The following is a 19,312-nucleotide window of genomic DNA, read 5'->3' on the forward strand; positions in this document are numbered from 1 at the left end:
CTTTAGCTATGCAGTGATCACCCAACAACAGCACCAATTCTGGGAGCCCACACTTACATTGCCATTGGACATCATAACTGAATAACATGCATGAGTTTGCACTGACAGGCACATGATAGTTAGGGTCTTCTCCAATATGACAAAGACCGCCATATTGCTGCATGCATTCAAATAACTGTACCATTTCCGCACTGACAAGTGAGACATTTTGTCGAGCTGGAGGTGGCCATGGAGGTTTCCCTAGCAAACTGTAATAGCCCCGCGCAGTAATCTCATGAAATATGGTGAAGGATGGCCATGGCGTTGGTCGCATAACAGCACTGTCACAACTAATGCCCAATGGCGTTGGCGGCGGCCATGGCTGCCACTCAGTGCATCTCCATGACAGCCCATAGAACCACCACATCACAAGTCATATTATCTGGAACGAAGAAGTTTAGAGCAGTCCCTATACCACACTTCGATGCTAGAACACTTTCAGTTGTGCACGACATGTGCAAAGAGTTGGTCATGACGTAGTTTTGTCCATGTTGTGTTTCGCCAAATGCATGAGGTGCACCTGAGTTATCATGCACTAGAGGTGGCAGTCCATCTATCGCCGCTCTGTACATGTCAATGGCCTGCTGCAGCACGATTGCAATCCGGCCGCCCAGCCGCCGTCGTGCAGTGTGTTGCAGTTGCTCGGCCTCCTCCTGCTCCTCCTCACCGCCTTGGCGCCACGGCCTTCCATCTGCGCTAGGCCTCTCACCACCACCGGCATCATACTGCTGCCTGCACTTCCGGAGGCGGCTGCATCATCAGGTGCAGGCGCCACGCCGGCGGCGTCGTCCATGATGATGCCCGGAGATCATGATCAGCATCGGCTGCCCGCTGGCAGCTGACAGTGGCTGCTCCACTGGAAGCCCCGGGGGAAGCCACGTACCGCCCTCCGCCCCCAGCAAACGCACCAACTGATCCATCAACAACCTAGCTCCCCTGGCCTGCTGCTCTGCTTAACTAATTTGCAACCCCAGCTGTGCCTGCAGAGACACATACTCTTTTCTTTCTGTCTTTGTTTTCTTTTTCTCGTAGCAGCATACTATGCAGTAGTATTGTTTTGTTCTTTCATTGTATCTTCTGTTTTGCCTGATATATAGAATGTAAATATACAGCTACATAGATGCAGGGAAGTACGTAGGTCTAAGTTTTTCAGGCCATCTGTTTTCCTAGGTAGCAGGGATCAATGCGTAAACTACATATTGCTGTGGGTTGTGACCATGTTCTTTTCTTTACTTACAAAGGAAGAAGGATTACAACATTGACAAGCAGATCTACCAAGTACTAGCTAGCTAGTCATCTCTGTACGTGTTTCGCCACGTCATCTGTACGTAGTATGTGACTAGCTAGTATAAATGTATATACATACACAGAGCGTGCATCTCTGTTTTCCTTCTCTTCTCGATCGCTATGAGATCGATCGATTACTAGGCAGCAGCCTTGGCCTGCTGCCTGCTGGAGATCTCATGAAGCATGCATGCATGTTCTTGCTATTGCTAGCTAGTTCTTCTTGGACCAAGCCAACAAGGAGGGATCGGAGGAGTCAACTACCCATTTTGACCGCTGACTTGATCTGCCGTGCCGGATGCCGGGAGACTTATTTCTGAAATCATATCAATGGCCTTAACGACATTTCCAAAAACAAAGTGGTGTAGCAAAAAGAACAATCGGCGAGCGTACTACTGTTTTTGCCGTTATTACTTTGCGGCAAGAATGTACAGAGTCATAGCTTACATGTCGCGAGCCTTGCAACAAACCATACCACTACTTTTCTGCTAGCCTACACTCTCGAAAAATACACACACACTCTTTTAAGGGCATGCCATGGTGACACAACATGTATTTTTCTCCTCTGTACAAGTACAACTGTACAGCAGTAACAGTTCAGTTCTTCAAGTACAAAAAAACAGATTGCTCAACTAAAGCATGACATACTGGTGATGCTTGTCGTCTTTGCTTCTCCTTCCACGCGTCGACGACGAGGAGGCGGTGGCCGGTGCCCGGAAGCCGATGTTCTCGACGGCGCCGACGGTGTTGAAGAAGAGGCGGCGGTTGAGCTCCTCCACCAGCGTCCGGTGAAGCAGCTGGCTCCGCATGTCCACCATCGACCGGTTCCGCGTCATCCTATTATTCCTCCTACCATGGTGGTGGTGGTCGTCGTCGTCACGCCGCCGCGGCCGCCCGGCGTGCGGCGCCAGGCTGCACTGCCGCTGCAGCTGCCGCGCGAGCGACTGCTGCTGGGCCGTATCTGCTCTCCCTGGGCTTCTGCTGCTCCTCTCTCCTGGGCTGAATCTTGATGCCTTTGCTGTGCAGGAGCTGGGCCCTACTACATTCTCCTCTTCAGGTGGTAATTTGGCCTCCTCTTCTTCATTACCTGAGGCGTAATGCAGAGCAGAGTACTTACCGGAATGCATGGAGCTCATGTCATCGTCGTCGCTTAAAGAAGTGTAGCATCCGTAATCTACACCAACAAAATTTTGTCCAAAATGCAAACGTGTCAAGGCTCAATGGTGTGCTCTCCCCGTGAAGATATGATGTACACTAGCACCGCATACCAAATTTTGGCATGCAGCAAGCAACAACGAACCAGGATAAGTACTGGAAAACTCAGAAAAATAATTGTGATGGTGTAACCAAAACAGAAGCTCCAGTGCACTAGAAATAGACACACAGGTGTCGTATGTCTGTACTGTACATAGCGACGCGCCTAGTGATGGATAACGAACCAGAACAGCCGTAGTAGTCAACAATTTCCAGTCCAAATTTTCGGTGCTTTGTGTCAAAGTGTCATACCCGGTACACGTACGCATCCACACAGGTACGTACAAAAGTAGTTGGGCCGAGATATATGCATGACATAAGCATTTCATGTGTATGTGTATGTTTGGAAGAATTATGGTCCGAAATCAATCAAAAGTTTATTTAAAAAATCAATCAAAATTAAAGTAAGCACGATGTTTTAAAACTGAAAAGAGAAATGCTGAAACATTTAAAAGAACAATCTTTTTAATACCTTTGGACCAGCCACCGCCATGTGTGCCGGAGAAGCCTCCCGAGGCGTAAGGCCCCACCCCGCAGAGAGAGCCTTGGGAGGAGGTGGGGGAAGAGGAGGGGTAGTAGAAGGGAGGAGGGCGCTCCTCGTTTCCGTCATCGTCGTCACCATTTGCCGCGTACACACTGTACTCGTGCTGCTGCTCTCGCCCGGGCAGCAGCCTCTCGATCTCCTGCTCGATCATGGCCGCGATCTCCGACGGGTCGCGGTCCGTGATTTCTAGCTCCTTCACCATCTCCTCCGCCACCTCCATCGCGGTGTCGCTCGCCATGTCGAACGGGAAGTAGATGTTCCGCACATTATTTCCTACACATATATTGATTTTTGATGCATCAACATTAATTTCTGCAGTCAGTCAAATGATTCGATGCAACATCTGAAAAAAAATACAATAATAATGCGCTGGCGAGATGAATGCAGTGTACCTGTCTGGTCGGCGATCTGTACTTTGAGGAAGATGGTGTCCTCCTCGGCGTTGAGCTTGCCGGTGATGGTCATGTCCGTCCTGATGGGGGTAGGAGGTTCTGCATCCTCCTCAACATCGGAGGTGCTGCAGGTCGAAGAACAAGAAGCAGCAACATGCAATGACGACGGTGGCATCACGGCACAAGCAGACTTGGAATGATGATGATCATCGAGCAGGAAAGGGTCCGTCAAGAGCTCCGCAGCCGATGGCCTCTTGGACGCAATGACAAGGCACCTGCCGATGAACCTGCGCGCGTCGTCGTCCTGGACGCGGTAGAAGGCGTCGGGCAGCTTGCCGGCGGTGACCTTCTTGTAGATCTGCGCGGGGTTGGAGCACTCGCTGTAGGGGTACTCCACGGTGAGCATCTCCAGCATGCACATGCCGAAGGAGTACACATCCACCCGCTCGTCGTACTCCTCGTCGTACATCTCGGGCGCCATGAATTCCGGCGTGCCGATGACGCTGTGCGCCGTCGACTGATGGCGGAGCACGGCGGCGAGGCCCAGGTCGGCAATCTTGACCTGGCCCTGGTGCCCGTTCACCAGCAGGTTGTCGCACTTGAGGTCGCGGTGGATCACCGGCGGGTCGTGGGCGTGGAGGTAGGCGAGGCCGCGGAGGATCTGGCGCGCCCAGGAGCGGATGGCTCGGAGGCTCACGCGAGGGTAGCGGAGGCGGTAGGAGCGGAGCGTCCCGGAGGAGAAGAGCTCCGTGATGAAGTTGAATGTGCGGCGGGAGACGTCGACCCAGGAGGCGTGGAAGCCGATGATGGCGTCGTGCCGGAGCGTGCTCAGCAGCTGCACCTCCGAGTACATGCGCTCCACCGCATTCGGGGTGCGGAGAACATCTGTCAGATGCGCCTGGTTCCACGCCACCTCCACGCCGCGCTCCTCGTCGAAACCACGGTACACCGACTTCATCGCCCCCTTGCCAAGGAGCTCATCGAACTGCACACAATCAAATAAAGCAAGCAATTAGTTTTTATGCATGATTTTAAGTTCATAATTGTTAAATCATATGTATTTACGCGCATCCTGAATGGAAAACAAAATGGCATCATTGCTTTTGGAACTGAATGGCGCTATTTTTTTTCCTAAAACAAAAGATTATCATAGTTAAATCCCTGTAAAAATCTACTGACAGGATGTAGAAAAATGACTAGCAGAAAAGGGCAACCACTACCATATCTATTGGATATGACTTGGAAACAGCATATCCTTTTGAAGCTTTCAAAGCATCTTATTATTGGCATATTAACTATTGGGAAAGTTCATATACCAATCAAACACCAACTCTCTGATTAATGGGAAAAGCTTGCGCCCTTTTCTGATTGGACTAGAAATTAATCACAATCAGACTCTCTCATCACCTCAAAATTAATCATCCACTAGTTGACCATGTATAGAATATCTTTGTGTACAACAACTGTTCAGTATTGGTCACTTGATGATGCCATCTGTGAATCCACCTGAGCAACTGATTAGTTAAGTTGATCTAATTACGTTTAACAATATAATATTGGACATCAATGTCTTGATGATTCCAACCTTTCATGTGGCTAATTAAACATATCAGAAACATGTCGCAGAACCATTCGATGTTATGTCAATTTAGTGACTAACCAATTAAACTCATATAACAGAATTGACTCACCTATAATTTACAGAAATTTACATGGCCAAGAGAAGAACAGTATGTATTTATTTTCAGTAAATAAAAAAAGTAAGTTGATCTAGCTATTGTGTGCTATCAACAAACTGTATGGAAAGAATTAAAAATTTATTCATCAAAGACAGAAAGAAACAAGATGTGCAGCTCCTGTCCTACATACGCATACGCGGCAAAAGCCAAATGGGCATGGAAAGAAAAGATAAAAGGCGCAATAATTGTGTCCTATTTTAGAGGTAGCTCCGATGTGCACATCACAACGGAAACCATATCCTTAAAATGATTAAGAAGAACCCTATAAGCTTAATGAACTAAGGTTTGCTGTCAGCATGTGATGGGAGTACTTCATCTCTAGCACAAACTAACAAGAACCAATATTAGAGGTAGCTGGGACAACGATTATTGGAAAGTAAGCCAAATTGTGGGAAAACTCTTGTCCTAAGCATCAATTTGTAGTACTCCTAATTGCCTTGCTAAAATGTCAGGTTGTTCATTCTGAATCAAAGCATATACAGTAGTTCATATGCGATGCTCCGAATTTTTGAAGAGAAAGGAATTTAAAACGAACTTTTTTTTGTTTGTCATGAGCAATCAAACGAGGTGGAGAAGTGTGCAGTAGTACATACCCTGCCATAGCGTCCGGTGGGGTCGGTCTCGACGTATCCGTTGCTGCTGTCCCCTACCACCGCTGGCCGCCTGCTGCCGCACCGCCGAGGCCCGGACATGCTCGACCGCGCTTGCTACTTGCTGGTTGCTCCACTGATGAAGAGAACAGAATTGCTCGCTAGGTTGTGGAAGAAAATGGACCACAAGAGGCGTGTGCTAGAGGCCGGGCTTGGCGAAGTTGTGAGTGTCGTAGGTGAAGAAGAGGAGCCAGCTGAGGTTGGAGCAGTCGACGACGATCCACGGCGCCATGGACGCCCAGCAGGACCCAGCAGAAGAGGAGGAGGAAGAAGAAGAGGCCCGCCCCGCGTGTGCGTGCGCGTGGTGCGCGGCGCCGAGGCAGCAGGGCCGTGCACTCATCTGACGCTGACAAGGAGAGAGCGAATTTTATGTGGCAGCGACACGCACAGCACAAGGTCGTGGCGGACGATAACTGATGGAGAGAGATCGATTGAGTGATGGAACAGGATGCCTCCCCACAACCCAAATAAAGTGCTTTCTGAATGAACTGCAACCAACTCTTATTCTGTCTTTCGATCGATCACCTCAGTTTTTTTCGCGCGTGCACCTGCAGCACCAATTACACATGTGTCCCTGTTGATCGCGAGCTCTGACAAGACGACACACCACTTGAAGAATGGAGGAATAGAACGATGGATGGAAAATTACTGGTGCACAGAATATGTACCCCCGAACAAAAAAAAAATCACCTCGCCTTCCCTTGTTGTCACCTCAACTGGATGAGAGAGATGTGGTGAGAGGACTATGTGTAGAAAGAAACAAGACTTGCTATCTGGAAGCAGAGAGAGCAAAGAGATTTTGGTTCCTCTCGTCTGAGATGGGCGAGCTGATCAGAATGAGACCTTAACTAATCATTCATTTGCAGTTACAAGGGGGATCTGAACTTGAAGAATCCATGCCTCAAAAGCATCTTCTGTCTGTGGAGGATTCTTCTGCACTCTGCGGGAATTTGGGTGGAAAATAGCACAAGATGGACTTGGAGCAGAGCGGCGAGAGCTGCAGCGATTTGGATGTTCTTGTGTGCAGAAGACCTTCTGCTTTGCTTTGCTTTCAGAGAGGATGATGCAGGTACTTCAGAGTTGAAATATGTAGGGGAAGGTAGGACTTAGGAGGGCTCAATTGGGATTTAGGAAGATGAACCCATCCAACTAAAAAAAATTGCTATGTCGCATTCTGAAAATATTAGAATGCAAATGCCTTTTTTCCAATAATATGCGCACATGATCCTTAGTTGACTTTGCTTGTTTTCTGTAGGAAGCTCTTGCATATTCTTTCTGCATTTTTATTTATTCTTTCAACGAAAAATTGGCAAAGCTTTTTTAAAGAAAACAAAATAAATTAGCAGAACGTTTACACCATTGTGACACCATTTCGTTTCAAAAAGAAAAAAAACATCGTGACGCCAGTATTAACTCCATGTGTCATGTCAGGATGCAAAGACTAGGATAATAAATGCTATTCCAATGATGGATAAAGTTTATGATCCTGATTCACTCAAATCTACATGTTAACTTTTTTTTCATTTTGTTCATGTAATATGTAGCCGTAATATAGCTCTAATTTAGAGCTGAGTTTGGGAGGGCTCCTCGCCGAGTGCTCCGCACGCAGAGCCGGAGCCCTCATGCTAGGCAGAAAATAGTGGAATATATCCAGGAAAGCGACCAATTTCCCCCATCTTCTTCATTCAGGGTTCAAGATTCCCCATGGGTCATCTACTGGTACCACCACCACCGGTTCAGACCTGAAGACAGCTCTCCTATGATCGGGACCCAGCTACTACCTCTATTATCTTACCACCTCTATCCAAGTACAATTAGTTTGCTAAATTATGTGCGCTATGATCGTTATGTGCTTATTATGTGGCAGACACGAGTGACAAAACTCTTTAACAAAAGTTCAATTGGTTAGCTGCAAACCACAAATTGTTAAAGTTCAATTGGTTAGCTGCAAACCACAAATTTAAGATTTTCTTAGTACCCAGCAGGCAACATGAATTTGGGCCCCAGTATGAGTATGACTAATAGCTGCTGCCACTAGCTGTGCCCAACGAAAAAAACATGTCCCTCAATAATTCACAAAGATCCAATCTGAAGATCAAAAGTATTATCCACTAGAGGAGCATGCTGTGTCAGACGTAAGGCAAAGTCAACACTGCAATAGAGATATTTTAGTATGTGATATTCGTGCAATGGGCAGAAGAGAAAAATGACCCCTGAAGAAAGATGCACCACAAATTTGCCTAGATTCTTCGCAAAAAATTTTTTACCTAGACAACAAACATGAGGGTCCATTGTTCATTCGTTTAAATCCATAACTTTCAAGAAATTGAAGAGGCAAAACTAGGCATTTGACCCTTTTCCCTTAATGGAACAGTGATTTGACTACTCGTACTGTCGAAAAGGTAATATAGGACGACAGAACTTGAGCAAATGTACATGCCTTGTGTTTCTTTCTTTTTATAATTGGGAATGTAAAACCAAATGAGCAACCGTGTCCACATCTTCTTATTCTGCCCCTACAGCTCCTGAGGGACCCACCTAGGAGCAAGTTAACCTAATCTTGTAAGTTTTCTAAACATTGACTGCAATAATTGAGGTACAGAATCTATTGTAGACGTAACATCTGTACAGTGTGTCCCATCCACCAAAAGAAGAGTATATAAGTGGGCATAATTGAAGTATATTACAGAGGGTTAGTGTGACCTCAATCTGTAGGTACAATATTTTGTAGAAATAATTGCTACTTGTGTGCTATAATGTAACGTCTCATATGGAAATGAATAAGCAGAACTATAGGCCGTCAGTAGGGGTGACATAGGGGAAGAAAAATTGCATAGATATGTTTCTTATGATCTAACCCACACTATATTCTTTTCTTTTAATTTCTAGAGCAAAGGATATATTATCCTCCTTGTATTGCAAAAATCATATAAGATATGGTCAGTAGGGTACATGATAAGAAATATCTGCCCCATAGTCGTATCCAACAGGATGTCTGAAAATATTCCAATAAATTAGCTAATTGAGTAATGCCCTTTTGTTTTTACAAAACTGCTATGGTCACTAGCCACACTTTTTTATTCACAAAACTATGAAATATTTAATATGCAACATGATTTTTCAGTCACTCACCCTTGCGGGCCAATTGTAATCTGTCCGTGATCTGAAATCAAGCCCTCGCCTTCCCAAAAAAAAGGCTCACTATGATGCTAATTTATTAGTATGATACATATAATTCTTTTATTTACCGTCAGTAAGGATCTGGCACATAATGTAGCTTGACATTTTCATAGGTTAAATTACATGTTTTCAGATCAAGATAGGATTCAGATTCATCAATTTGAACTTTTACATGCGTGTTTAGTTAGTCAAGTCATCCTGAAAGCGGCACAAAATGAAAATATTTGCTTATACTACTGTGGACTGCATTCCTATTTTTCCATCTATGATTTGAAGTTGAAACAATTCAGAATAATTCATCAGCCAGTTTATATCGGTTCAAACTGAACATGTAGTTTTGCAATTTAGTGAAGTACAGACATTGCCATACATTCAAGAACAACAACTACAGGCGGTAGCTTACATATGGCAGCCTTTGAACCAAAATTTCTGCAACGGATAATCGCAAACCAATCATCATCGCAGATGAAGCTTGTACAAAGCAAAGTCGCAATTAAGAGCACCTTATCAACTTTGCTTTCTTCTCAGCAACATTTTGTATTTTCACATTTCAGAAGACAATCTGGTATGTGGAGGAGTCGTTTTACTAGTTGGAAAATGAAGACAAGCCCATATTATCCTATCTATATAAGTTAGAAGTGGAAAATACTACTTACTACCTATTTAATGAAAGAAAGATTTAATTTCATAGTAGCTATTGACGAGGTGGATATGTACTGAGAAGCAACAAGATAGCATATATATTATGCCAAATATGCATACTAATAACTTAGCAAAATGGTAGATATAGAGACGTGAGTTCCATCTTTAAATGTAACGTCTAAATATTTAGATGGTGTTTGGTTGGACTAAATGTAACGTCTAAATATTTAGGTAGTGTTTGGTTGGACTAAATGTAACGTGACCTGTTTACGTAGGGTAATAGATTGCGTTACTTTCCGTTTGTTTTGGTTCACTCCGTAATCGGTTGCCACGGTATCGAATACCAGCATATGCAACACCGATACAGCCGATTAGCGAGCGTTATCAGACACCACTCCACTTCAACTGCTACCATTGTTGCCAGCCAAACACGCTTATGAAAATGGATAACATTAACAAAGCCAGCCAAACAAAGGGTGCTTTTAGCTCCACTGTAACGGATAGCAGCGGCAGCTCCCAGCGCCGAACCAAACGGCACCTTAGAAGGTAATGGTGTATATCTAGCTGCTGCAACCCTTTGGCGAGTGCCAAACCAGCCAAGAGGCCAGCATTGGTCTTTTAGTGCAAAAGGCTAGCTAGAAGGCAAGATTCAATATGGAAAAGGTTGCTAAGCATATAATTTTTCTATTATTTGTTCTTTGTAAAATGTCTGATCGTCAGATAATGACTACTAATCTTACAATAGAGGCACTTGCCAAAGGTTTGCATCTTGTTCAAGGTCACATGAAATGATGCCCATGCCCAAGCTTCTATCATAATGAGATATACTAATATAGTTATATAGGTCAATCAACGTACTTATACATGAAAATCGTTCTAATTAATCTCTGCATTATGCTCGTCACCAAGTCCATACGGCATCCATCAGTGAAGTTAATTTTCTTTTCTTTCTTTTTTTAAGGGGGAGTGAAGTTAATTTTCTGATACGGTGTGCTTAATGCTCATCATCAGTTTGCGCGCACTCATCTTGTTCATTAGCGTTATTTGGGCCCAACGCAGCCCACTAACAATAGTACATCGAAGCCCAACTCTGTTCTGTCGTCGCGGCGTTCTTCACCTCTCCCGTCCCGTTCTGCTCGCTCGTCCTCTTCAAGCTCAGCTCCGGCGCGTTCTGCCTTCCCCGCTCTCCTAAAGTCCTACGCGCGCGCTTTCAAGCTCAGCTCCGGCGCCAGAGCTGCTGCGGTGTTTGCCGCCGAAGGCGCCGAGCTGCATTGCCGCGCACTTAAGTTGGGATGCAGCGAGGATCGGTACGTCCAAAACGCACTCGTGTCCCTGTACGGCAAGTTCCGTCTTCTCGGGGACGCAAGGAAGGTGTTTGATGAAATGCCTGTGAAGAATGCCGTCTCTTGGAATGCACTTGCCGGGGCTCATGGCGTCGCTGGGGATTTTGAGGGTGCGGAGGGTGTCTCTCAGGCGACTCCAGCAAGGAACGTATCGTGGTGGAACACGGATATAATGAGAAATGTGAGGCTCGGGGAAAAGGCTGAGGCAGCAAGGATTTTCATGGAGATGCCTGAGAGGGATGCTGTGTCCTGGAACTCCATTATTGGTGGCTATGCAAAGCTTGGGATGTATGACCGAGCATTAGATGTTTTTCAAGAGATGCAGGAGAGTGGTATGGAACCAACAGAGCTGACGGTTGTGTCAGCACTTTGGGCTTGTGCAGGGACAGGAGAGCTAGAGCTGGGGAGGAGAATCCACAGTTACATTGCAAGCAAGGGCATTGCAGCCGATGGGTATGTTGGCAATGCTCTGGTCGATATGTATGCAAATGTGGCAGCTTGAAGCTCGCCAGACAAGTCTTCTACGGCATGTCAATCAGGGATGTTACATGCTGGAATGCAATGATTATTGGGTTGTTGGTCCATGGCCACTCGTGTGATGCCCTGAAGCTGTTTGATTCTATGAAGATTGAGCCTGATCATGTCACGTTTTGGGGGGTCTTGAATGCTTGCAGCCATGGTGGCCCAGTGAATGAGGGGAGAGCATATTTTAATAGCATGATTGGAGACTACAAAATTGTGCCTACTATGAAGCACTATGGTTGTATGATAGATATGCTCTGCCGCTATGGTGAAGTTCATGAGGCTTATCGAATGATCAAGGATATGCTTATCAAGGCTAATTCCGTGCTGTGGAAGATGGTTATGGCTGCATGCAGAGTGCACGGTCACTTTGACCTTGCTAACAAAGCTTTCCATGAACTGCATCAGCCATCAGTTGATGCCAATGGATGATGGGGATGTTATCACAATATCAAATGCTTATGCACAGGTAGAATGGTGGGATGATGTTGAACATCTGAGAACGAAGGTGATAGGATGCAGTGCTTCAAAGCATGCTGCACACAGTCAGTTTCATGTAAGATAGCCAACCAATATAGCTGCCACAAACAACATGGAGCAATGATAAGATTGAACTGCAGGAGATCTCTTGGCTTATATAACTGAAGTATCGTAGCTCCATTGGCTGCGTTGGTGGTAATTTTCCGTTCCTTACTCAACTTTGTTGCACATACAAATATTACTTTGGAGTATGTTCTAAGGCAAAACTTGCTTTTATGTTTTAGGCCATTACTGCTTGCAATCCTCTAGACTGCATACTTAATTGTGATTAAAGAAAAGGTGATTGGTGAGGGATGTTTCTATCTCCAAAATATTGTCTGAAGTCCAAGAACTCTCTTGATCTGACACTGACCGCACTGGTTTACAAGACGTGGTAAGTATTTTTTTTTTTAATTCCAACAAGTTCAGCTGCAGCAGATTGTCCAAATACTACCTACTTTAGCTCTAGTGCTGCAATACCCACATGTTGTGCATTTAAGAGGAAGTGGTATGTTCGCTAGTGCCTGCAGCTCTACTGGCTACCACGTACTGCACGTCTGCACCTGAGAGTTACAGTTCGTCCTTGCAAAAGTGTGGTCAGTTTGATCAGTGAAATGGATTGCATTATATTGACTCCTAATTAAGAGAAAAATTAGATATGTGCAGTAGGGAGCGTACGCAAGAGATCGTAAATAATCGAGCGAAAGTAACATGGATCTTGGAACCATGCATAGAATGGCATGTTTTGGAAACAAACACCGAAAGCTATGATGATACGGACTATGCGTGCATATTTTCTCGTGGTTGGCAGAATCGAGTTGATGCATACACATGCTTGTGTGTTTTGGTACCAAGAACTTAAGCCAGGTTTGTCGTCATGTATAGGTTATAGTCACAGGTGTGGTGTGGTGCGGACTGTGGAGGTATGAAATGCAATGTTTGGCACCAAATAAACAAGCATTCAGCGGCTGGCTATTGCTACACATATAGCAAGGTTGCCGATAGCCGGATATCGATCGATGCGCATGACCCGCTAGCTGGCAGCTAGCTGCACCGTCCAATTAAGAAGAAGCAGCCTGAAATCTGCAGATCCATGAGTGCGCCATTGAGACTCCATTATTCATCCTTAATCCATGGCAGAGCTCCTGCCTCTTTTTCTTGAAAAAAGAAAGGAAAAAAAATGAAAACAAGAAAAAATGTTCCTTACCCAGGTCCTCGGCGCGCCATCGGCAACAACTCATTGCAAAGTTATGAAACGCTCTCTAAACATCCGCAATGTTACTTGTTTCTTTCCATCCAAATTTAGGGAAAAGCAAGCAAAAGAGAAAATGCCTTTTATTTCCCGGCCCTCCCCTCTAAGCTATATAAACCCTGCTGCTACTAGATAGCCGTCGTCAATTCACACTCGCAGCATCTCACACCAATCGAGGCCGGCCATGGCTCGCCCTGCATGCCAGCAGCAGCTCGCCGTCGTGCTCCTCATGCTGGCGCTGTTCCTGGCGGCGCCGTCTGTGATCAGCGCGGTGACGTGCGGGCAGGTGGCGGGTTACCTGAACCCGTGCATCAGCTACGCCATGGGCCATGGCAGCGCCCCGCCGGAGGCCTGCTGCTCCGGCGTGAGGAACCTGAACGCGGCGGCCCGCAGCACCGCCGACCGGCAGGCCGCCTGCAAGTGCCTGAAGCAGATCACCGGCAGCATGCCGGCGCTGAAGCCGGACATCGTGGCCGGCATCCCCAGCAAGTGCGGCGTCGACATCCCATACCCCATCAGGCCCTCCACCGACTGCGCCAAGTAAGTTTACTCTTTTTTTTTTTGAATTTTTTTCCGGCCTCTGCAGCGCTCAATATAATCATCCTTCGATTGATTCGTCTTCTTGGACTGTTTTTTTTTTGTGCGTGCAGGGTGCAGTGAGAGAGCAAGAAGCATGCATGCATGGTGAATGCTAATAAAGATCGATCCATCGAGCTGCATGTGATTACTTGTACAAGCACTTTATTAATTATTTACTCATCAACGCCTCCTGCTGACTAAGGATCGATGAGTGAGAGAATGAAATTAAAGAGCCTCGATCGTTATACAGCATCCAAGGACCATGTACTTTCTTAAACCAAATCAATCAACTACAGGTCTCCTAAGCTGCTACTACATGTAGAGGTGGGCCCGGTCCAGCCTCTCGTGCCTCGTGCTGCATCGTGACACTTCTTAAGTCTTTTACTAGACATAATCTATTGTTATGATGATATAACCTACAGATATGCTAATGGATCATTTTCGTACCGTGCTGGCCCAAGCACGATGCAAGATATGTGCCGTGCCGTGCCACCCATCGTGCCGAGATCTAGACACAGCACGACCCTCGCATTCGTGTCGTACCGGCATCGTCTAAAATTTATCATGCCGTGACATGCTTTGAGCCACGCCAAAATGTCCGTACGAGGCCCACAAATAGTACGGCCCAAGTCCCAGCTCTGGCTACGTGTTTACATGCACGCATGATTCACATGAACGTAATATCCTCGATTTATATACACAAAGCTATGTCAAAATACACCGTGCTCGGCGAAGCTATCTCGGCCCAATAACTTTATATTTTCCTTCAAGTACGGCCTAATACAATAGTATAAGAAAGTGGTAACTAATTAGAAGCCCACAACTCATAGGACCAGCCCACTACCATCCATGGGCAACAGGCATCATCATTAAGGTCTAAACTCTGACTCTCTACCCTCTAGTTTTATTCATTCATTGATCTAGATCTTCCCCAATTCTATACAAGGAAATTGGATAGAAAATTTTCAGTGATGGGAAATGGATGCGTCTCCTTTTCTGCTGCTTATATAGTTGCATACTTGCATTATTGTGCCACTAAACTTACTTATGTATAGGGTGTCGATCTAGATGAAAGCACCCTGCCTGCCTGTGCGTAAGCGGGTGTTTGGCTCGGGTCGTATCGAATATTTGGATGCCAATTAGGAAGATTAAACATAAGTTAATGATAAAAATAATTGCATAAATGAGGGCTAATTCGCGAGATGAATCTATTAAACCTAATTAATTCATAATTAGCGCATGTTTACTGTAGCATCATATGTGGTAATCATGAACTAATTTGGCTTAATGGATTCGTCTTGCGAATTAGCCCTCATTTATCCAATTATTTTTATCGTTAGTCTATATTTAATTCTTCTAATTGACATCCAAATATCTGATGTGACCTGACTAAACCTTAGCTAAGGATCCAAACACCCCTTAAATAAGGGTGGGCATCCCATTAGGATTTAAATCCCGGTGTGTAAAGTCATGTGCATTTGTTTGATTGCAGTTGGTACTACATGTCTGCTGCCAGCTACCTCACCAAATTTTGATGGCTAAACATGTTACGCATTCAATGCAAAAGCTAGCTAGTAATATAAAGGCAAGCTTAATTGGATACTTATTATTTGCTCTGCTTTATTACGAACGAATTGAAACGATTGCAGTTATAGCTAGTAGTATGTGTGTACGATAAAGGTGGACACGTATACGAATAAAGTTAAATTGCTTTGCGAGTACGTCTAGATCATATGCATGCATTACTGGTTATATTATGTATATTCACCAGTAGTAACGACGCTGTCATTCCAAAATACTTGCATGTATATATGCAAGTGATGAGTAACCGAGCATTGTACTATAGGTTTTTTTAGTACACGATCCATGTTACTAGTAGCTTGTCTTTTGCTTTCTACTTACTTTCTACGGCGCGCCAATGTGAGCATTATATTCGCGTGTGGCAATCGCAATCAGCCAATCATACGTCGTAGAACAGACAAGTGAGCATCTATCGCTGTACGGGGGACGTACACAGTGGTAGTCGTCTCAATTGTATTGTGCGTTCGTACAAATTAATGCATTCGTGTGTGGCAATCATACTCGTCGTAGAACGAGCACGCACGTCATGTCATTTGTTACGTATATTATACTAGGTTCATAGATATTATTATATCATACAAGGTACAGTCATGAATATACTAGATGTATAATAATATTTATGAATTTAGAAAAGTTAAAACGATCTGTTAAAAAGCCCAAAGCCCGAATGCAAACGAGGCACATCACGTGCATGCATTCATCGATCTCGTCCTACTACGTACGGTCACTGCAGGTTTAGTGCTCTCAACCACCGGTGCACTGCACTCATGCACAGGTATGCAGCAGTACTACGAGGCCAGATCACCACCCTCCAAAATTCACCTCACTCCCTATTTATACCCTGCCTCCCCGTCACAAGCTCAACAATCCAAGCTAATACTACCAAACAATCAGCTAGCTTACACTTCACTGATCAGATCAGTAGTCACACAGTATACACTTGTCGTTGCGTGTGCAATGGCTCCTCGCGTTGCCGTTGTGGCGGTGGTGGCCGTGCTGGCTGCGCTGGTGGCGGCGGAGACGGCGTCGGCGGCCGTGAGCTGCAGCGAGGTGACGTCGGCGGTGTTGCCGTGCCTGGGTTACGCGACGGGCAGCGCGGCGTCCCCGTCGTCGGCGTGCTGCAACGGGGTCAGGTCCCTCAGCGCCAGGGCCTCCTCCACCGCCGACCGCCAGGCGGCCTGCACCTGCCTCAAGAGCATGACCGGGGGGCTCGGCGGAGGCGGCGCCAGCATGGGCAACGCCGCCAACATCCCAAGCAAGTGCGGCGTCAACGTCGGCGTACCCATCAGCCCCAACGTCGACTGCTCCAAGTAACTACTACTGCTTAATTACCACTCACATCATCATCATCTCTTCAGATTCTTCCTTCTTGTTGACCATTATTACCTGTTTTATGCAGGATTAACTGATCAGAAGGTGGCAGGGCATCATATGGATGGATGTCGGTTATCAGATTCGGAGCAGTGATCACTCGTGTTTACTACCTTCCCTTTACACCATATATGCATCTATACATCTCTGTCGTCGTCGTACCAGCTGCTAGGCCAGCAATACAATCCTTGCCTTGTTCATGGGTTTGCTGGGCCTCTGTTTTTCCTGTTGCTGCATATGCTTCGTTATAGGCAGGCAGCTCTCCGAATGAATAAACTCTTTGTATCGGATCCGTATGCGCCATCCTTTTGCATTTTTCAGTAGTACGCGCGACTCTATCAGATCTGCAAGTCAAGCAGTCACCTCGCCCTTCATGAGTCATGACAATGCGTGGCCCTGACTCCTGCCAGCCAGTTCCCTTGCCCCTGCTTTCTGAATGCATCCTGGTTCAGAGAGAGAATAAAACCACTCTGTTTTTTTTTTTTTGAAAAGAAACCACTCTGTTGGGACTGCATTGAATGCACAACAGCAACAGTCTTGCTGGGACGTACGGATATGGCCTGAAATCCGGATGTGGTCTTTTCTGAAGAGGGAGATTTCTATGCTTACGCTAAAGCCTTTCTAGTTTTATGGGCTCTGTTTTGGGTCTCGGCCCAAGCAAGGGAGGTGGGTGACGTGGCGCCACACATTTGGAGGAGCAAATTCTATCTCGCACGAAGTTGAAGAGTGTCAAATAGACTTTTCCTGTTTGTATAAAATAGCTTTGTTTCTGTTTTGTATATGGGCTGATCTGTTTTGTTTGCAGGTTTTTCTTTAACCTTTTTGGGATGAGCCCAAAAATATGATAGCATGCCATAATTTTTATTTGTTAAAAAATTTGAGCAAGAATAAAACAAAAGTCAGTCCATTATTAGTTAAGCAATTGCTGCAGCGACAACTATAAGATCCGCATCGCAGCCTTGTTTCAGGGCACTACCAGTGTGTATATTTGTGCGAGTATTCACATGTGCACCATGTTTAAAGAAGAAGACGACTAGTGTTTCAAAAGAGTTTTACTTTTATTAAATGACGTGTGACACATACAACTTTAATGACATAGTAAGATGGTTATGACGAGAGAGGGAGGGAGTTTCATTACGAATGGTCTTATGTACGTCACAGTAACAAGGTCTCATAAACACACAATCATACTTGAAACGGCCACAAAAGTAAATATACAATAACATGGTCCAATCATGCATGCAAAACAACCACAAAAGTAAATCTATGCCTGAAGCAACCTCTATACACCAACAATCCAATAATAGTGCCATCTTTAATATGTTTGTTCTAGAAGAGGGCCAATAGGTTGGTGGCACAATGGAATGCAAGTGCCAAGCAGCTATGACTCTCCACGGTGGGCCGTCGACCCACTTGCAGGCCTCGTGCATGCTCTAGCAAGTGTGTGCTAATGAAATTTTAAGTAGGCCATGAATACATAGGCTCTATTTGTTTCACATGCTTATGCATAAGCAACTTAAAATAAGTAAATAAGTTACTTATGAAACTAATCACTCTTGCTTATGGGGTTGCTTATTATAGTAAATAAGCAACTCTTGGGTTGCTTATGTGGACTAAAAGATGCACTTTACACCTCTTGCCCTCATTGAATGCCTGATTGCCCACCCTCTCTCTCAATGATTAGGGCAAACATGACAATATCCACCTCATTCAATGCTTATAAGCAAGAGTATCCAAACAGCTGAACTAAATAAGTAACTCCAAATAAGCTCTAAGTTGCTTACAACTCAAATCAAACAGGTCCATAGTACTCCTGCACTGTAGGAGACCGCTATGTGATACGCGCGTAGTAGGTAGGTACGTGTCACGATGAGGCACACCGACGTTAATACCACGATTGGCATTGCTTGGCAGGACACTGACGGCGGCTGGGCAGCCAAACGGACGGTGCTCCTAGAGCCAGGCATGCACCATCGTCGATTGGCAGCTAGTTGAGAGCTAGCAATACGTACGGCGTATGTGTACGCCTGCCTTCCTCTCTGTGTGTGTATGTATCAACGATTTGTCTATTTCGCATGTACGAGTACGAGCTAGGAACTATACGGACGACGTTTATCTGACCTTGTGTCGAAACCGACGATGGGAGACGTTCAGTCGTGGGTTGCTCTTACATTAGCCCTTGTTTACTTCCCACAAAACTCCCAACTTTAACACTATGCAAAAAGAAAATTCCTCATCACATCAAACTTGCGGTACATGCATGGAGTACTAAATGTAGACGAAATCAAAAACTAATTGCACAGTTTTGTTGTACTTTGCGAGACGAATCTTTTGAGCCTAATTAGTCAATATTTGGACAATAATTCACAAATACAAATGAAACGCTACAGTGTCGCATTTATGGCAAAATACCAATTTGGC

The 19,312-nt window shown here is 45.3% G+C and overlaps 4 protein-coding genes across 4 annotated transcripts; 3 read left to right on the forward strand and 1 right to left on the reverse strand.

Moving 5' to 3' along the window:
• Positions 1–1,686: 1,686 nt before the first annotated feature.
• On the reverse strand, positions 1,687–6,372 carry LOC101768340 (probable serine/threonine-protein kinase WNK7). Its single transcript, XM_004977320.4, has 4 exons — positions 5,846–6,372; positions 3,514–4,498; positions 3,050–3,394; positions 1,687–2,497 (listed from the first exon to the last, which is right to left on the reverse strand). Exons 1-4 carry the CDS (start codon positions 5,942–5,944, stop codon positions 1,956–1,958), a joined length of 1,971 nt encoding a protein of 656 aa, XP_004977377.1. The 5' UTR covers positions 5,945–6,372; the 3' UTR covers positions 1,687–1,955.
• Positions 6,373–6,962: 590 nt separating this feature from the next.
• LOC101757912 (pentatricopeptide repeat-containing protein At4g18840-like) lies at positions 6,963–12,021 on the forward strand. Its single transcript, XM_022828573.1, has 3 exons — positions 6,963–6,971; positions 10,784–11,520; positions 11,565–12,021. The coding sequence occupies exons 1-3, from the start codon at positions 6,963–6,965 to the stop codon at positions 12,019–12,021; spliced, it is 1,203 nt and encodes a 400-aa protein (XP_022684308.1).
• Positions 12,022–13,504: 1,483 nt separating this feature from the next.
• Positions 13,505–14,251, forward strand: LOC101768742 (non-specific lipid-transfer protein 1). Its single transcript, XM_004977321.2, has 2 exons — positions 13,505–13,900; positions 14,011–14,251. The coding sequence occupies exons 1-2, from the start codon at positions 13,545–13,547 to the stop codon at positions 14,018–14,020; spliced, it is 366 nt and encodes a 121-aa protein (XP_004977378.1). The 5' UTR covers positions 13,505–13,544; the 3' UTR covers positions 14,021–14,251.
• A 2,120-nt stretch (positions 14,252–16,371) lies between these two features.
• Positions 16,372–17,194, forward strand: LOC101769147 (non-specific lipid-transfer protein 3-like). The gene is made up of 2 exons (XM_004977322.3): positions 16,372–16,830; positions 16,920–17,194. The coding sequence occupies exons 1-2, from the start codon at positions 16,478–16,480 to the stop codon at positions 16,927–16,929; spliced, it is 363 nt and encodes a 120-aa protein (XP_004977379.2). The 5' UTR covers positions 16,372–16,477; the 3' UTR covers positions 16,930–17,194.
• Positions 17,195–19,312: the final 2,118 nt, after the last annotated feature.

The sequence above is a fragment of the Setaria italica genome, chromosome VII, assembly GCF_000263155.2.
Source record: "Setaria italica strain Yugu1 chromosome VII, Setaria_italica_v2.0, whole genome shotgun sequence".
In the NCBI taxonomy this organism is placed as follows: domain Eukaryota; kingdom Viridiplantae; phylum Streptophyta; class Magnoliopsida; order Poales; family Poaceae; genus Setaria; species Setaria italica.